We start from the raw sequence: 13,296 nt of genomic DNA on the forward strand, positions 1-13,296 counted from the left end.
TAACATAGATGTGATGATTTTTTCCAATATTTTTTATTGAAGTATAGTTCATTTGCAATGTTGTATGGATTTCTGCTGTACAGCAAAGCGATTTAGTCACATACCAACACATACACACGCACACACACACACTTATATGTCCATTCTCTTTTAAAAATGCTCTTGCTCACTGGTTTATCACAGGATATTGATATAGTTCTCTGCGCTGTGCAAGTGGCCACGTCGTTCACCCACTCTACACATTTGTTGTTACTGTTACTCAGTCGCTCAGTCGTGTCCGACTCTTGGCAACCCCATGGACTGCAGCACAGCAGGCTTCCCAGTCCTATACCATCTCCTGGAACTTGTTCAAACACATGTCGATTGAGTCAGTGATGCCATCCAACCATCTCATCCTCTGTCGTCCCCTTCTCCTGCCCTCAATCTTTCCCAGCATCTGGCTCTTTTTGCATCAGGTGGTCAAAGTATTGGAGCTTCAGCTTCAGCATCATTCCTTCCAATGAATATGCAGGACTGATCTCCTTTAGGACTGGATCTCCTTGCAGTCCAAGGGGCTCTCAAGAGTCTCCTCCAACACCACAGTTCAAAAGCATCAATTCTTTGGTGCCTGGCTTTCTTTATGGTCCAACTCTCACATCCATACATTGGAAAAACCATAGCTTTGACTCTACAGACCTTTGTTGGCAAAGAAATGTCTCTGCTTTTTAATATGCTATCTAGGTTTGTCATAGCTTTTTTTCCAAGGAGCAAGCATCTTAATTTCATGACTGCAGTCACCACCTGCAGTGATTTTGGAGCCCAAGAAAATAAAATGTGTCACTGTTTCCATTGTTTCCCCATTTATTTACCATGAAGTGATGCGACCAGATGCCATGATCTTCGTTTTTTGAATGTTGAGTTTTAAGCCAACTTTTTCACTCTCCTCTTTCACTTTCATCAAGAGGCTTATTAGCTCCTCTTTGCTTTCTGCTGTAAGGGTGGTGTCGTCTGCATATCTGACATTACTGGTATTTCTCCCAGCAATCTTGATTTCAGCTTGTGTTTCATCCAGCCTGGCATTTCACATGATGTACTCTGCATATAAGTTAAATAAGCAGAGTAACAATATACAGCCTTGATGTACTCCTTTCCTCATTTGGAACCAGTCTGTTCCTTCTTGTCCCTCTTTCAGATTTCTCAGGAGGCAAGTCAGGTGGTCTGGTATTCTCATCTCTTTAAGAATTTTCCAGTTTGTTTTGAGCCACACAGTCAAAGGCTTTAGCATAGTCAGTGAAGCAGAAGTAGATGTTTTTCTGAAATTCTCTTGCTTCTTCTATGATCCAGTGGGTGTTGGCAGTCTGATTCCTCTGCCTTTTCTAAATCCAGCTTGAACATCTGGAAGTTCTTGGTTCACGTCCTGCTGAAGCCTGGCTTGGAGAATTTTGAGCACTGCTTTGCTAGCGTGCGAGATGAGTGCAGTTGTGCGGTAATTTGAGCATTCTTTGGCATTGCCTTTCTTTGGGATTGGAATTAAAAACCGACCTTTTCTAGTCCTATGGCCACTGCTGAGTTTTCCAAAGTTGCTTGCATCTGCTCCCCCCAGCCTCCCACCCACCCCTCCCCAGCCCTCCCCCAGCCTCCCACCCACCCCTCCCCAGCCCTCCCCCAGCCCCCCACCCACCGCTCCCCAGCCCTCCCCCTTGGCAACCGCGAGACTGTCCTCTGTGTCCATGCGTCTGTTTCGCAGACAAGTCCATTCGTGTCATATTTTAGATTCTGCAGGTAAGTGACGTCACATGATATCTGTCTTTGTCTCATTTACTTCTCTTAGTGTCATAATCTCTAGGTCCATCCATGTTGCCACAGATGACATTATTTTGTTCTTTTCGCAGCCGAATAATATTCCACTGTGTGTGTGTGCCATGTCCTCTGTGCCCACGCGCCTGTCAGAGGACACCCAGGCGGCCTCCATGTCTTGGCTGCTGTGAACGTAGGGGTGCACGTGCCGTTCCAAATCCGAGTTCAGTCTGTTCTCCGTAACATTAGCGCCAGTTCACGTTCCCAGCACACCCTTTCTCCACACCCCCTCCAGCGTTTATCATTTGTAGATGTCTTGATGGTGGCCATTCTGCTTGTGTGAGGTAACACCTTGTAATTTTGATGTGCGTTTCCCTGATGGTGATGCTGAGCACGTTTTTGTGAGCCCTAGGCCGTCTGCAGGCCATCTGTGGAGCGATGTCTGTTTAGGCTTCTGTTCACTTTCCCATCGGGTCGTTTGCTGTTGAGTTGTATGAGCTGCTTCTCTATTTTGGAGATTAAGCCTTGTCGTTTGCCTTGTTTGGAAATATTTTCTGCCATCTTGCCCTTCCCTTGCTTATCGCTGCCCCCCAGGGTGAAGCCCACACGGCCCGGGTGTCCACCACCCGGCCCCGCTGGCCCTGCCTTGGGGGCTGTCCTGCCGCTCGGGCGCCCAGCCACCCCGGCTGCGAGCCGTGTGTCTTCACGTGCTCATCCTCACTGAAGGCTTTTCTCAGGTCGGTTTCCATCTGTGCACCCCTCAGCTCTCAGCTCAGCCACGTGGCCTCAAGTGAGGAAAGCTGGAGAGCGTCTCGGTGCTCACAGTCCATCGTATTTTCAGGAAGACTGCTCATCTCATGAGGACAGCCATTTCTCAGCGTGGAGCGCGGCAGGAGAGCCTCCTGGCTCAGCCCCCACGGCCCGACGCTGGCTCTCGGTTCCCGTCGCTTTGGCCCCATGGGGTGGGGTCCTCCCGAGCTCCTGCCTAGTGACTGACTGTGCTCTTCTCCTGCTTTTTTTTGGCGTCTTGATCTTTTTTCTTATGATGTTTAGTTGCTCTTAAAGATAGAGAAAACTAGTCCTTCAACTGTGTAATGTGTTACTTGTATTTTCCAGTTTTTTGCTTGTCTTTTGACTTTGCTTGCAGTGTTTTTTACATACTGAGATTTACTTTATTTTGTTGAGAGTAGTTGACAGACAGCTTTGTTTCAGGTGTACAGCGATGGTTCAAAATGTGTATATATTGTAAAAGAACCACCGCTCACGTTGCAGAACTTTTGAGATGAGAAGTTGTAGGGCTTCCCAGTGGCACTGGTGGTAAAGGACCCGCTTGCCATTGCAGGAGACGTAAGAGACACGGGTTCGATCCCTGGGCCAGGAAGATGCCCTGGAGGAGGGCATGGCAACCCCCTCCAGTATCCCTGCCTGGAGAATCCCATGGCCAGGAGAGCCTGGCGGGCTGCAGTCCCCGGGGTCGCAGACTTGGACACACTGAGTGTGCGCGGGGAGCTCGTCACGGCCTGCCCTCAAGCCGCGCTCTCAGACGCGTGTTGGCTTTGCTCACCGTGTGTCCCGTCTCAGGGACGGCTCACCTTGGGATTGGCGTTTGTGCCCTCGGGCCCCGCCCCCACGCGGCCAGCGCTGGCACCACGCAGCCTGTGCTCACACACGGAGACTCCGAGTCTGTCCCCCGGCTCTGGGTGCCCTCACTCGGCATTTCGGAGGGCTCTCCTATGCTCCCTTCCAGTGTTTCTCTGCCTTCACCGTTCACGCCTGAATCTTTGGTCTGCTTGGGGTTTGTTCTGGAGCGCGCTGGGAGAGCCCTGCCCCATTACTGTCCAGGCGGCCACTGCTGGCCCGTGGCGCTCCCTGTGACCAGGGTGTCCTGTGCCACCGCTGGCCCGCGGCGCTCCCTGTGACCGGGGTGTCCTGTGGGTGGAGTGGACGCTCCTGCAGCAGCCGCCGCGCCCACCCCGCTCAGGACGCGTGTGCAGCGTGTCTGGCATCGGTGGGGGGGGTGGTCCTGCCTCTGTCTTATGTAGTTGTCCTCACGGACCTCCACACTCCTCCACACGCGGTTTTGTCCAGATCTGATAAAGCACACGTGGGGAAGTGTGTCAGGAGGAGAGGTTGACTCGGGGGGTGAGCATCTCTGAGGTTCAGTCAACCGTGGAGCCGTGGGGTCTTCCAGGACCCCAGCCCCAGGGAGGAGGGGTGGGGAGTGTGTGTGTGTGTGAGCCAGCCTGTGAGTGTGTCAGTGTGTGTGTGTGAGCCTGCCTGTGAGTGCATCCGTGAATGTGTGTGAGCCGGCCTGTGAGTGTGTCAGTGTGTGAGTGTGAGCTGGCCTGTGTGTCAGTGTGTGTGTGTGAACCTGTGAGTGTGTCAGTGTGTGGGTGTGAGCTGGCCTGTGAGTGTGTCAGTGCATGTGGCGAGTGTGTTTCCGGCCAGTACATGCAGAAGCAGAGCTCTCCTCTTGGGGTTCTGTGTGTCGGGCTCCAGCAGAGCAGGTCCAGGCAGTTGTGTGCGTGGGCCCTGCTCCCTGCTGGGCACCGCGGCGTGCTGAGTGATGTGTGTGCCTCTCCGGGTCCTGGGAACCCGCCCGTGCCCCCTGCCCTCTGCTCTGCCCACCATCACCTGGCCCCGGCCCCAGGCGCCTCGGGACCCTGCGCGGACTCAGTGCTCCCTCCCTGTGGCACCGGCAGCCAGGTCGGCCGTGACCCCGGGGGCGCCCTTGTCGGGGTGCACCTCTGCCGCAGGAGGTGCATTCCGTCTCGTCCCCGGGCGCCCGAACAGCGTGGCGGCAGTGTGGGCGCTCCCCCCCGCCCAGAGGGGACAGCTTGGGGAGGCGGCGGGCGGGAGGGCAGGGGCCGCAGTGAGCGAGGTGTGTGTGGCCCGCAGAGCTGACTGGCGCTGACCTGAAGGACTGCGTGAGCAACCACAGCCTGAGCAGCAATGCCAGCCTGCCCAGCGTGCAGAGCTGCCGGCGTCTGCGCGAGCGGAGAGTGGCCAGCTGGGCCGTGTCCTTCGAGCGCCTTCTGCAGGACCCGCTCGGCGTTCGCTACTTCTCCGTGAGTCTGATGGGCAGCAGGCACCCCCTCGAGCAGGACTGGGCAGGCAGGGCAAGTGTCTCCTCCTCCTGCCTCAGCCCCGGACACTCAGTTCCAGGGTCAAAGGGAGCCTCTCTCTGCTGTGTCAGGGCCTCCGTGAACCCTCAGCAGCTGCCTGTGAGCCCGGCCCCACTTCGGGAGGGATGCTCAGCTCCTCGGGCGTCCCCAGCCTTTGGGTTTATCTTCAGGGGAACTCTGGAGAGGTGCTTGGCACCTCTGGTTTCTGTGAAAGGGGGAAAATCAGAGTAAAGTGGGGAGGAGATAGCACAGGAGGGGGAGGTCCCCCCGCCGCTGACTGGCCCTCTTCTGATGACTGTGTGACGGTTAATCAATGGTGTTTTCCTTAGGATTTTCTAAGGAAGGAGTTCAGTGAAGAAAACATTTTGTTCTGGCAGGCCTGCGAATACTTTAACCATGTTCCCGCACACGACAAAAAGGAGGTAGGTTTCTCAGGCGGGGACGTGGGGGGGTTGGAGGGCGGGTGGTTTCAGCGGAGGTTCACACCTAGTTTGGCTGAAAAGTCTACGCACAAATACTTTCACACGATTAAAAAAATGCTTCTTTCAGAATGTTTCTTAATATATGTGATATTTAGTTTTGCCTACACTCAGCATAAATGCTTGGAGCCCGACGCTTGGCTCAGCACGTGTACTGCCTGCTGCCCAGTGTGGAAGGGGAAATGGGAGAGAATCTGGGGGTGGGGGCGCCTTCCAGGAGCTTCCGTCTGGGCAGCCACGTGCAGGCCGCGTGGGGCGGGCTGGGTCCCCTGGGGCAGGTGCGACCTGCCCTGAGGCGGCCTGCCCCCCTCCCCTCTGCCCCCCACGCTCGGCGCCACGGGGACCACGTGACAGGAGCCCCAGCCCAGGTCTTCTGAGCATTCGGATTGCCCTTTGACAGAACTTGGAGAGGAGCCGATTTATTGAAAAGCTTCATGCCAGCTGATACTTTCAGTCAGATTTCAACCAAGAGATGGTTATTAGGTCCCAAGAAAATGTGTCTCCAGGGCCTGCAGCCATGTCAGGCGTTAGGGCGGCACTGGTGGGTGGGCACGGAAGACGTGTGCGGTCTGTGTGTCCGGCTCACACGCTGCCCCGTCAGCTCTCCTACAGGGCCCGCGAGATCTTCGGTAAGTTCCTGAGCAGCAAGGCCACCACGCCGGTCAACATCGACAGCCAGGCCCAGCTGGCGGACGACATCCTCAACGCCCCCCACCCTGACATGTTCAAGGAGCAGCAGCTCCAGGTGATGGCCCTGGCGGGGGTGCAGGGTGGGGTCCTGGAGGGCTGCCCCCACAGGCGCCAGCCCCCTGCAGGAGTGCAATGGTACCCTCCCCACACTGGGCTCCCAGCTCAGGGCCAGGGTTCAGCAGGGCCCAGAGCAGGAAGACCCAGCACCGCGTCCCTGTCTGTTGGCTGCTCTTTGTATGCATCTGCACATGATCACAGGTTCATGGGCGTTGACACACACAGAGCTCCTAGGTGTGTGGGTCTTTTCAGCTTTAGGACATCACGGTGATGAGAAGTGTGTGTGGGGCCTAGTGTTAGAGCCCAAGTCCACATGGGACCTAGTGTTAGAGCCCGTGTAAAACATGGGACCTAGTGTTAGAGCGCATGTTCACGTGGACCTGGTGTTAGAGCCCGCGTCCCCATGGGACCTGGTGTTAGAGCCCGCGTCCCCATGGGACCTGGTGTTAGAGCCCGCGTCCCCATGGGACCTGGTGTTAGAGCCCGCGTCCCCATGGCACCTGGTGTTAGAGCATGTGTCCACTGGCCTCAGTAGAGGTTCCTTCTGTTGCCTAGTCACAAAGGTTGAAACAAATGAGGAAGGTATTTTCTTTTTTATATGTATTTATATATCGGCTGCACCGGGTCTTAGCTGCCGTGTGTGGGACCTAGTTCCTTGACTGGGGGTTGAACCTGAGCCTCCTGCATTGGAACCCCAGAGTCTTAGCCACTGGGCCACCAGGGAAGTCGCGGAGGAAAGTATTTTCAAGGCAGATCTCACTTCCTTTAGGTTCCGGTTGCCTTTGGTTTTGTTCTTATTTAACAAAGTCAAGGTTCTTCATGACTGTCCTTGGCTGTCCTGAGTCCCCTCAGGCGCTGGCTTCATGTAGGTGTTGGAACGGGCTGGTTGTAAGAGTGACCCCGGGGGCTGGTGTGTTATGAGACGTGTGATCACATGTTGAGGAGCCTGGGCGACCCCTCTGGGGCAGACGAGGGGCTGTGGGAAGAGGCTTGCCCCCTTGGGACCGAGGGTCCGGTTCTGTGTGTGACGGGACGGTGCTGCGTTTCCCAGCAGATCTTCAACCTGATGAAGTTCGACAGCTACACGCGGTTCCTGAAATCCCCGCTGTACCAAGAGTGCATCCTGGCCGAGGTGGAGGGCCGCCCGTTGCCTGACGCGCAGCAGGTCCCCAGCAGCCCTGCCTCCAAGCACAGCGCCAGCTCGGACCACTCCAACACGTCCACGCCCAAGAAGGTGCCCGTCCGCGTGCCGGCCTTCCCTGGGAGGGCATTCTGCAGACAGCAGACGTCCCTGCTGGCGTCTTCTCTCACTCGAAGAACCTGAAAGTCGCGCGCTCCCGCTGCACTCCCGGGGCTCCGGGCGGGGCTGCACCTCCCTGGAGACCCCGGCCTGGGTGTTCTGCCCCACTTCCCTTCCCCTGCCTCTCCTGCGACAGTACAGCAGCCTCACACTGTTTTAACAGCGCTTTCCCTTTGACGGCAGTTGAGCGGAAAATCAAAATCAGGACGGTCCCTGAATGAAGAGCTGGGGGATGAGGACAGCGAGAGGAAGCGGAAAGGCGCTTTCTTCTCGTGGTCGCGGACCAGGAGCACCGGGCGCTCCCAGAAGAAGAAGGACCATGGCGACCGTCCGAACGGTTCGTGGTCTGTCCTGTGCGGGGGGCGGGGGCACGGAGGAGCCAGCGCGGGCTGTGCCGTGCGCTGGCCTGTGGGGCGGCCGGCGGGGGCCGTGGGGCAGCTCCGGTCTTCTGAGAGGCGCGGGGTATGTCCCGCCCCCGCCCCCCCAGCCCGGGCGCCCTGCGGGGGGCCTGGTGCCCGCCACTCAACCCCCGTCTTGCCCGAGCGGTCACATGCTCTTTGTAGAAAGTTTGGAGGACACAACCAGGAGAACAGGAACACAGGTGTCTGCTCTTGCTTTTCTGGGCGTGCCGGGGTCCATGAGCCTGTCATTTTTTAAAGAAAATGTGACACCATAGCTGGGTTATCGGGCATTTTCCCAAAGTCGTCCTTGTATTATTGCAATTCTTAAAGGTCAGCAGTCTAGAGCTTTTCCCCCATGCTTCTTTCTCCTGTGTGGCTGAAAGAGAGGGTGAGGGGGGCGGGGCCGTTGCTGGGAGGAGGTGGTGGGGTGGGGGTGCAAGGCAGCAGAGGACGGGGCCGCTTCTTCCCCACAGACTGCCACGAGCGGGGTTATTTTCCAGCAAGTAACCTGGAGGCTTCAGGCCTGGTCCCCAGGTTTAGACTGGAAGCCCGTCGGGGGCTCGGACAGGGAGCAGCTGAGCACAGGGTGGAGGTGGCCTCCCCGCGGCCAGGCCCGTGCTGTGCCGGACGGTGGGTAGAGTGTGCTCATCTCCTCGGAGCAGCCTGCGAAGCAGGCCTGCACCCCTTTTACAGAGGGCTGAGGGGGCTGTGCGCCTGGTGGGGCCCTCAGGCTCCGGGCCAGCCGGGGCCGCAGGGACAGCAGTCTACCACAAGGAAGGGCAGACGACTGGGGGATGGGGGCGCTGTGGCCAGTGGGGCCAGGGACCCCCGAGGACCCGAGATGGGGCTGTGCCTGCCTCTCTAGGGCTGTGCCCCCAGGCAGGACCCCAGGAGGCCAGGGCCCCCACACCCCGATCTTCAGAGAGCCACCTGGAAGGGCGCTAAACCCTGAGTCCAGGGCCCTCCCCAGGAGTTCTGACTCGGTTGCCTGGCCATCTTTGCTTTAGGAAGGTGGTTGATGGACCCTGGGGGCCTCTGTCTAATCGGGCCCCTGCTCAGCCCCAGGGCCCTGCACAGAGGCCTGATCCTGGAGTCTAATCGGGCCCCTGCTTAGCCCCAGGCCCCTGCACAGAGTCCTGATCTGGGAATCGGTGTTGTGCTCTGGAAGGGCCTTTCCGCAACACAGTGGTCGCAACTTTCAGACCATAATTAGCTGCGTTAGTGACATCAGACAGTGCGTCATCGCTGGTTTAGGACTTCCCGGGGGCTGGCGGTGGAGCTGCAGTGACCCGCTGCGTGTTAAGCTGCGTGCAGAGAGAACAGTTGTGGATGAGTGAGGGGCCACGAGGCCCTGCACTCGCTCGTGCGTTGACTGTGAGGAGGGCAGGGGCAGGGGGTGGGGGGGGGAGGCGCACATGGCCGCAGACAGAGCAGAGCGCAGGCCTGGGTTGGGCTCCTGGCTCCGCTGGGTGCCAGGCTTCTGTCCTCCGAGTACGTCTGTCCAGCCTGAGCCACTGGGGGTGTGGGGGCCTGGCCATGCTCGGGGGGTGGTTGCGTTAAGTGAGGAGGTGTGAGGCTGGTGCAGTCGCGTGTCCTGAGTGCCCGTGTCCCCGCAGATGCCCTGCACGCCAATGGAGGCCTGGGCCGCCGGGAGTCACAGGGCTCTGTGTCCTCGGCCGGGAGCCTGGACCTGGTGAGTGCCCGCAGAGCTGCCGCCCTTGTCCACGGGGCTTCCGGGAGGAGTGGGGATGGGTGGGAGGGCGCCCCAGAGCACTGAGAATATCTCGGGCTTTATTTCCCAGCCTTTGTGCTCGCGGGCACGTGTCTCTGGACGCCCACGGGAGCAGCAGGTGCTCATCTTTGTCTAGGCATCTGCACGCCTGCAGGGCCGTGAGCTCCGATGCCCTGCGGCCACGCCCGTGCACGGGGGGGTGGTGCCCAACCTGCACGCCCGCAGGGCCGTGAGCTCCAATGCCCCGCGGCCGCGCCCGTGCATGGGGGTGGTGCCCAACCTGCCCGGCCCCGCGCCCCTCACTCTGCTGAGCCGCCCGCCGGGCCCCCACTTCCAGTGACGTGGAGGAGGCATCAGCAGACTGGCTGGCTTCTTAGCTGCTGTCTAATGCCAGCTTTGGAAAACCCTGTTGTCAGCAGCCTGGTCTCTTGAAATGGTCAGGCAACGGTTAGTGTAGGACGCGTTCTTCTCCAGCTGAGGCAGTACCAGGTAGAGCTGGCAGGCAGACCTTGCACCCGCGGCCCAGCGGCTTCAAAGGGCGTGTATATCACACATGCATCTGCGAAGGGCACTCTGGGGCCATTTTCTGTCTGTCTGCCACCTACAGACTAGTTTTCTGAAGTCACATTTGAGTGAAAGGGATTTTCTGACCCCAGGAGGAAAGTGTGTTACCAACCTGAGGAGCAGGGTAGGTCAGACCTTAGGAGGATGTATGTGGGGAGCCCCTTCCAGCAGGCGGGGCTCCTGTGGCTCAGGGACCCGGAGGAGCATCGTGGAGGGACCTGGGATCTGCCCGGGCAGCTGGGCCGCTGGGTGGCTCCTGTCCTGCCCTGGGACCCGGCTCTGAGTGCACCTGGGCTCGCTTCCTCTGCACCACACAGACACCGCAGCACTGCTCTGCCCCGGCCCCTTCCCCTGGCAGACAGGGCTCCCCGCTGTGGGGCCTGGGCTGCGGGCCCTGCAGGCGGCAGCCCCCCAGCCTTCCCCCCGAAGGAAGGGCCTGGGGCCCCTGTTACCCCACGCCACCTCCCCCCACGTGCTCCTCTGACCTCGGACGTGTGCTGCCGGCCCTGAGCCTCGGCCAGGCCGCCCACCTGCCCTGCTGTCCGTCAGCCTGCTCCTCCCAGAAAGGCCTCCAATCCTGGGAGGTTGGGCAGAAAGAGCCAGAAAAGCGACCAGAAGCAGCAGAGGTTGGGCTGCAGGCCCTCAGCGCTGATCCAGCCCGCCTCGTGTCCACGGCCCCCAGACTGAGTGGCGAGCAGGCAGCGCAGCTCGTGGTCCCCAAGAGGCCCCACGGGGCTCCAGAGGTGACTCCATGCGCTTCTGGGTCAGGGAGGCCACGACCGGACCCCCAGAAACCACAGTGTAAAGACCCGTCCTGTTCTGAGCAGGAAAGCTGTGTGGTTAGCTGTCAGCCTAACCCTTGTGAGTTAGACCCATAGGATGGAGGGTGGGCCTGTCCGGACGGCGCCTGAGGTTCCGAGAGGTGCTGGCTCCCTCCCGTGTGGCTGGAGGCCCTGCAGCGCAGCACGCTTGTCAGAGCAGGTCGTGTGCTTGTGTGTTGGAGCTGGGTGTGCACGGGGGGCACCTTGCTGCCCCCCCGCGTGTGCAAGCAGCGCCAGCCCTGCCCAAGCAGCCCCGCCCTGTGCCCACCCCGTGTCTCCCTGCCCCCAGCCAGAGGCCTGCAGGACCCTCGCGCCCGAGCGGGACAAGCCAGCCAAGCACTGCAGCATCCAGCTGCCCGACGGGACGGCCTGCGTGGTGCTGGTCAGGGCCGGGCTCTCCATCAAGGACGTGCTGGCTGGGCTGTGTGAGCGGCACGGCATCAACGGGGCTGCCGTGGACCTCTTCCTGGCGGGCGGGGACAAGGTGCGGCTGTAGAGACCTCGGGCCTTTCTCTGGGGGGTGCCTGTCCTGTGGGGGTCCTGCCGATGGGGGGCCGGCCCGCCCGCGTCTGTCTACCTCACCTCTGCTGGAGGCCTGGCCGGGAGCCCGGCCCGGCTGTGAGCTCCCTTGGCAGGCAGCCTTCTCCGGGCTCCGCAGCGGCGCTGTGCTCCCAGTGGCCGCGTGCCCGGCCCCCGCTGACAGCCTTCTCTGTCCCTTCCGTGTGCTCGAAGCCTCTGGTGCTGCATCAGGACAGTAGCATCTTGGAGTCCAGGGACCTGCGCCTAGAAAAACGCACTTTATTTCGGTAAGAAAAATACAGCTGCTGATTCCATAAGGTTTCCAGAGTCACAGGGCTGTTTCTGACGACTTGTTCTGCTGGCCTCCGCTCTGCTGGGACGGGAGGGCTGACACCCCCACTGTGAGCTTGGAAGGGGCAGGAGCCCCCGGGGCCAGAGGGTCACGCTCCCTGCCGGCAACCACCGTCAGGCTGCACCCAGTGTAGGGCCGTCTCACCCTGGCGGCCCTCAGGCCCTGGAGAAGCCCCCGCAGGCTCTCCCTGTGGAACCCCGGCCGCCCTGGTGACGGTGACTCTGTGGGTGCCGCTGTGCTCTCGAGGGAGAGTGTCTGCGCGAGGGTTGCACGTGCGTGTGGCAAAGGTGTGCTTGTTTCTCCCCCTCTGCCCAGGCTGGATCTGGTGCCGATTAACCGATCCGTGGGACTCAAGGCCAAACCCAGCAAGCCCGTCACGGAGGTGCTGCGTCCCGTGGCGGCCAAGTACGGCCTGCGGCTGAATGAACTGGTGGCCCGGCTGGTGAGTAACCAGGCTGACCAGGGACACAGGGCCCTCTGTGCTCCGAGCTGCCCACGGGCTCCAGCCTGCCAGGGTGCAGTTTGCCCCCAGTCGTCCACAGAGTGAGCTGTGGCGTCACAAGGGGCGGGCGAGGAGCGGCTGGCGGCGCCCGGAGCCCTGAGAGGCCGTCACCCCAGCCCGCCTGCTTGTCACCCTGCAGTGGACACGCTCGCTGTTCCTGCCTCCATCGTGCCCTCTGGGTTTGGGTTGAGATTTGGGGGTTTTGGCCCAAGGAGGCCAAGAAAAGCAACAAAGGGAAACTCTGCAGCGTCCCGCCGTTTGCACACCTGACCAGACGTCGGTCCATCCACACCAGCCCCTCACGCGCCCGCTAACTGCCCGGCTGCCCACACGCTGAGGGTCTGATGGTGCTCTGGCATTTCCCAGCCGGCCATCGGGTTACTTGGTGAACGGGTTAAGGAGGGACAGAGCAGAGCCCTACCCTGTCGCCAGACGGCATCTGGGGAGACTCGGGCCAGCAGGCTCGGACCTGTCCCCACACGCACCACATGTTTGCTTTGAGATGTGACTCAGGACCCACTGAGGGCTTTCCCATGGCTCAGCGGTAAAGAATGCGCCTGCAACGCAGGAGTCACAGGAGACACGGTCCCTGGGTGGGGAAGGTCCCCTGGAGGAGGAAATGGCAACCCACTCCAGTATTCTTGCCTAGAGAATCCCATGCACAGAGGAACCTGGCGGGCTACAGTCCATGGGGTCATGAAGAGTCAGACACGTTGAAGTGACTGAGCATGCACTTATGGCCCGTGGCCTGTGTTCTTTCTTTACAAAATATACTGTATCAGAACTACAATTGTAAGTATTTTTAGGATTTTTATTTTCTCTGAGATGAGCTCCAGAATTGTTCAGAAATTTTGAATTGAGCCAGAGGACCAGTCCCGAGGAGAACCCAGGGCTCCCCCCCGCCCAGCTTGGGACGGTGGGGGAGGGGATGGGGGGAGTGCTGCCCCAGAATCTGGAGTCTAGCATATGCCCAATGGA

At 59.7% G+C, this 13,296-nt stretch overlaps 1 protein-coding gene across 10 annotated transcripts in view; it reads left to right on the forward strand.

The window, feature by feature from the left end:
* The window catches only part of RGS12 (regulator of G protein signaling 12), a 116,619-nt gene that overhangs the window by 90,990 nt on the left and 12,333 nt on the right, over window positions 1-13,296 (forward strand). For 8 of the 10 annotated variants that reach the window (XM_044945564.2, XM_044945565.2, XM_044945569.2 and 5 more), the window contains exons 5-13: window positions 4,675-4,844; window positions 5,231-5,323; window positions 5,982-6,125; window positions 7,179-7,361; window positions 7,611-7,764; window positions 9,445-9,521; window positions 11,235-11,429; window positions 11,678-11,751; window positions 12,132-12,258. In XM_044945564.2, the coding sequence (XP_044801499.2) occupies window positions 4,675-4,844; window positions 5,231-5,323; window positions 5,982-6,125; window positions 7,179-7,361; window positions 7,611-7,764; window positions 9,445-9,521; window positions 11,235-11,429; window positions 11,678-11,751; window positions 12,132-12,258 (1,217 nt within the window). The remainder of the gene's footprint in view (window positions 1-4,674; window positions 4,845-5,230; window positions 5,324-5,981; window positions 6,126-7,178; window positions 7,362-7,610; window positions 7,765-9,444; window positions 9,522-11,234; window positions 11,430-11,677; window positions 11,752-12,131; window positions 12,259-13,296) is intronic. The other 2 variants (XM_006074607.4, XM_044945571.2) reach the window with 1 other exon arrangement.

This window comes from Bubalus bubalis, chromosome 7 (assembly GCF_019923935.1).
Source record: "Bubalus bubalis isolate 160015118507 breed Murrah chromosome 7, NDDB_SH_1, whole genome shotgun sequence".
Classification (NCBI taxonomy): Eukaryota; Metazoa; Chordata; class Mammalia; order Artiodactyla; family Bovidae; genus Bubalus; species Bubalus bubalis.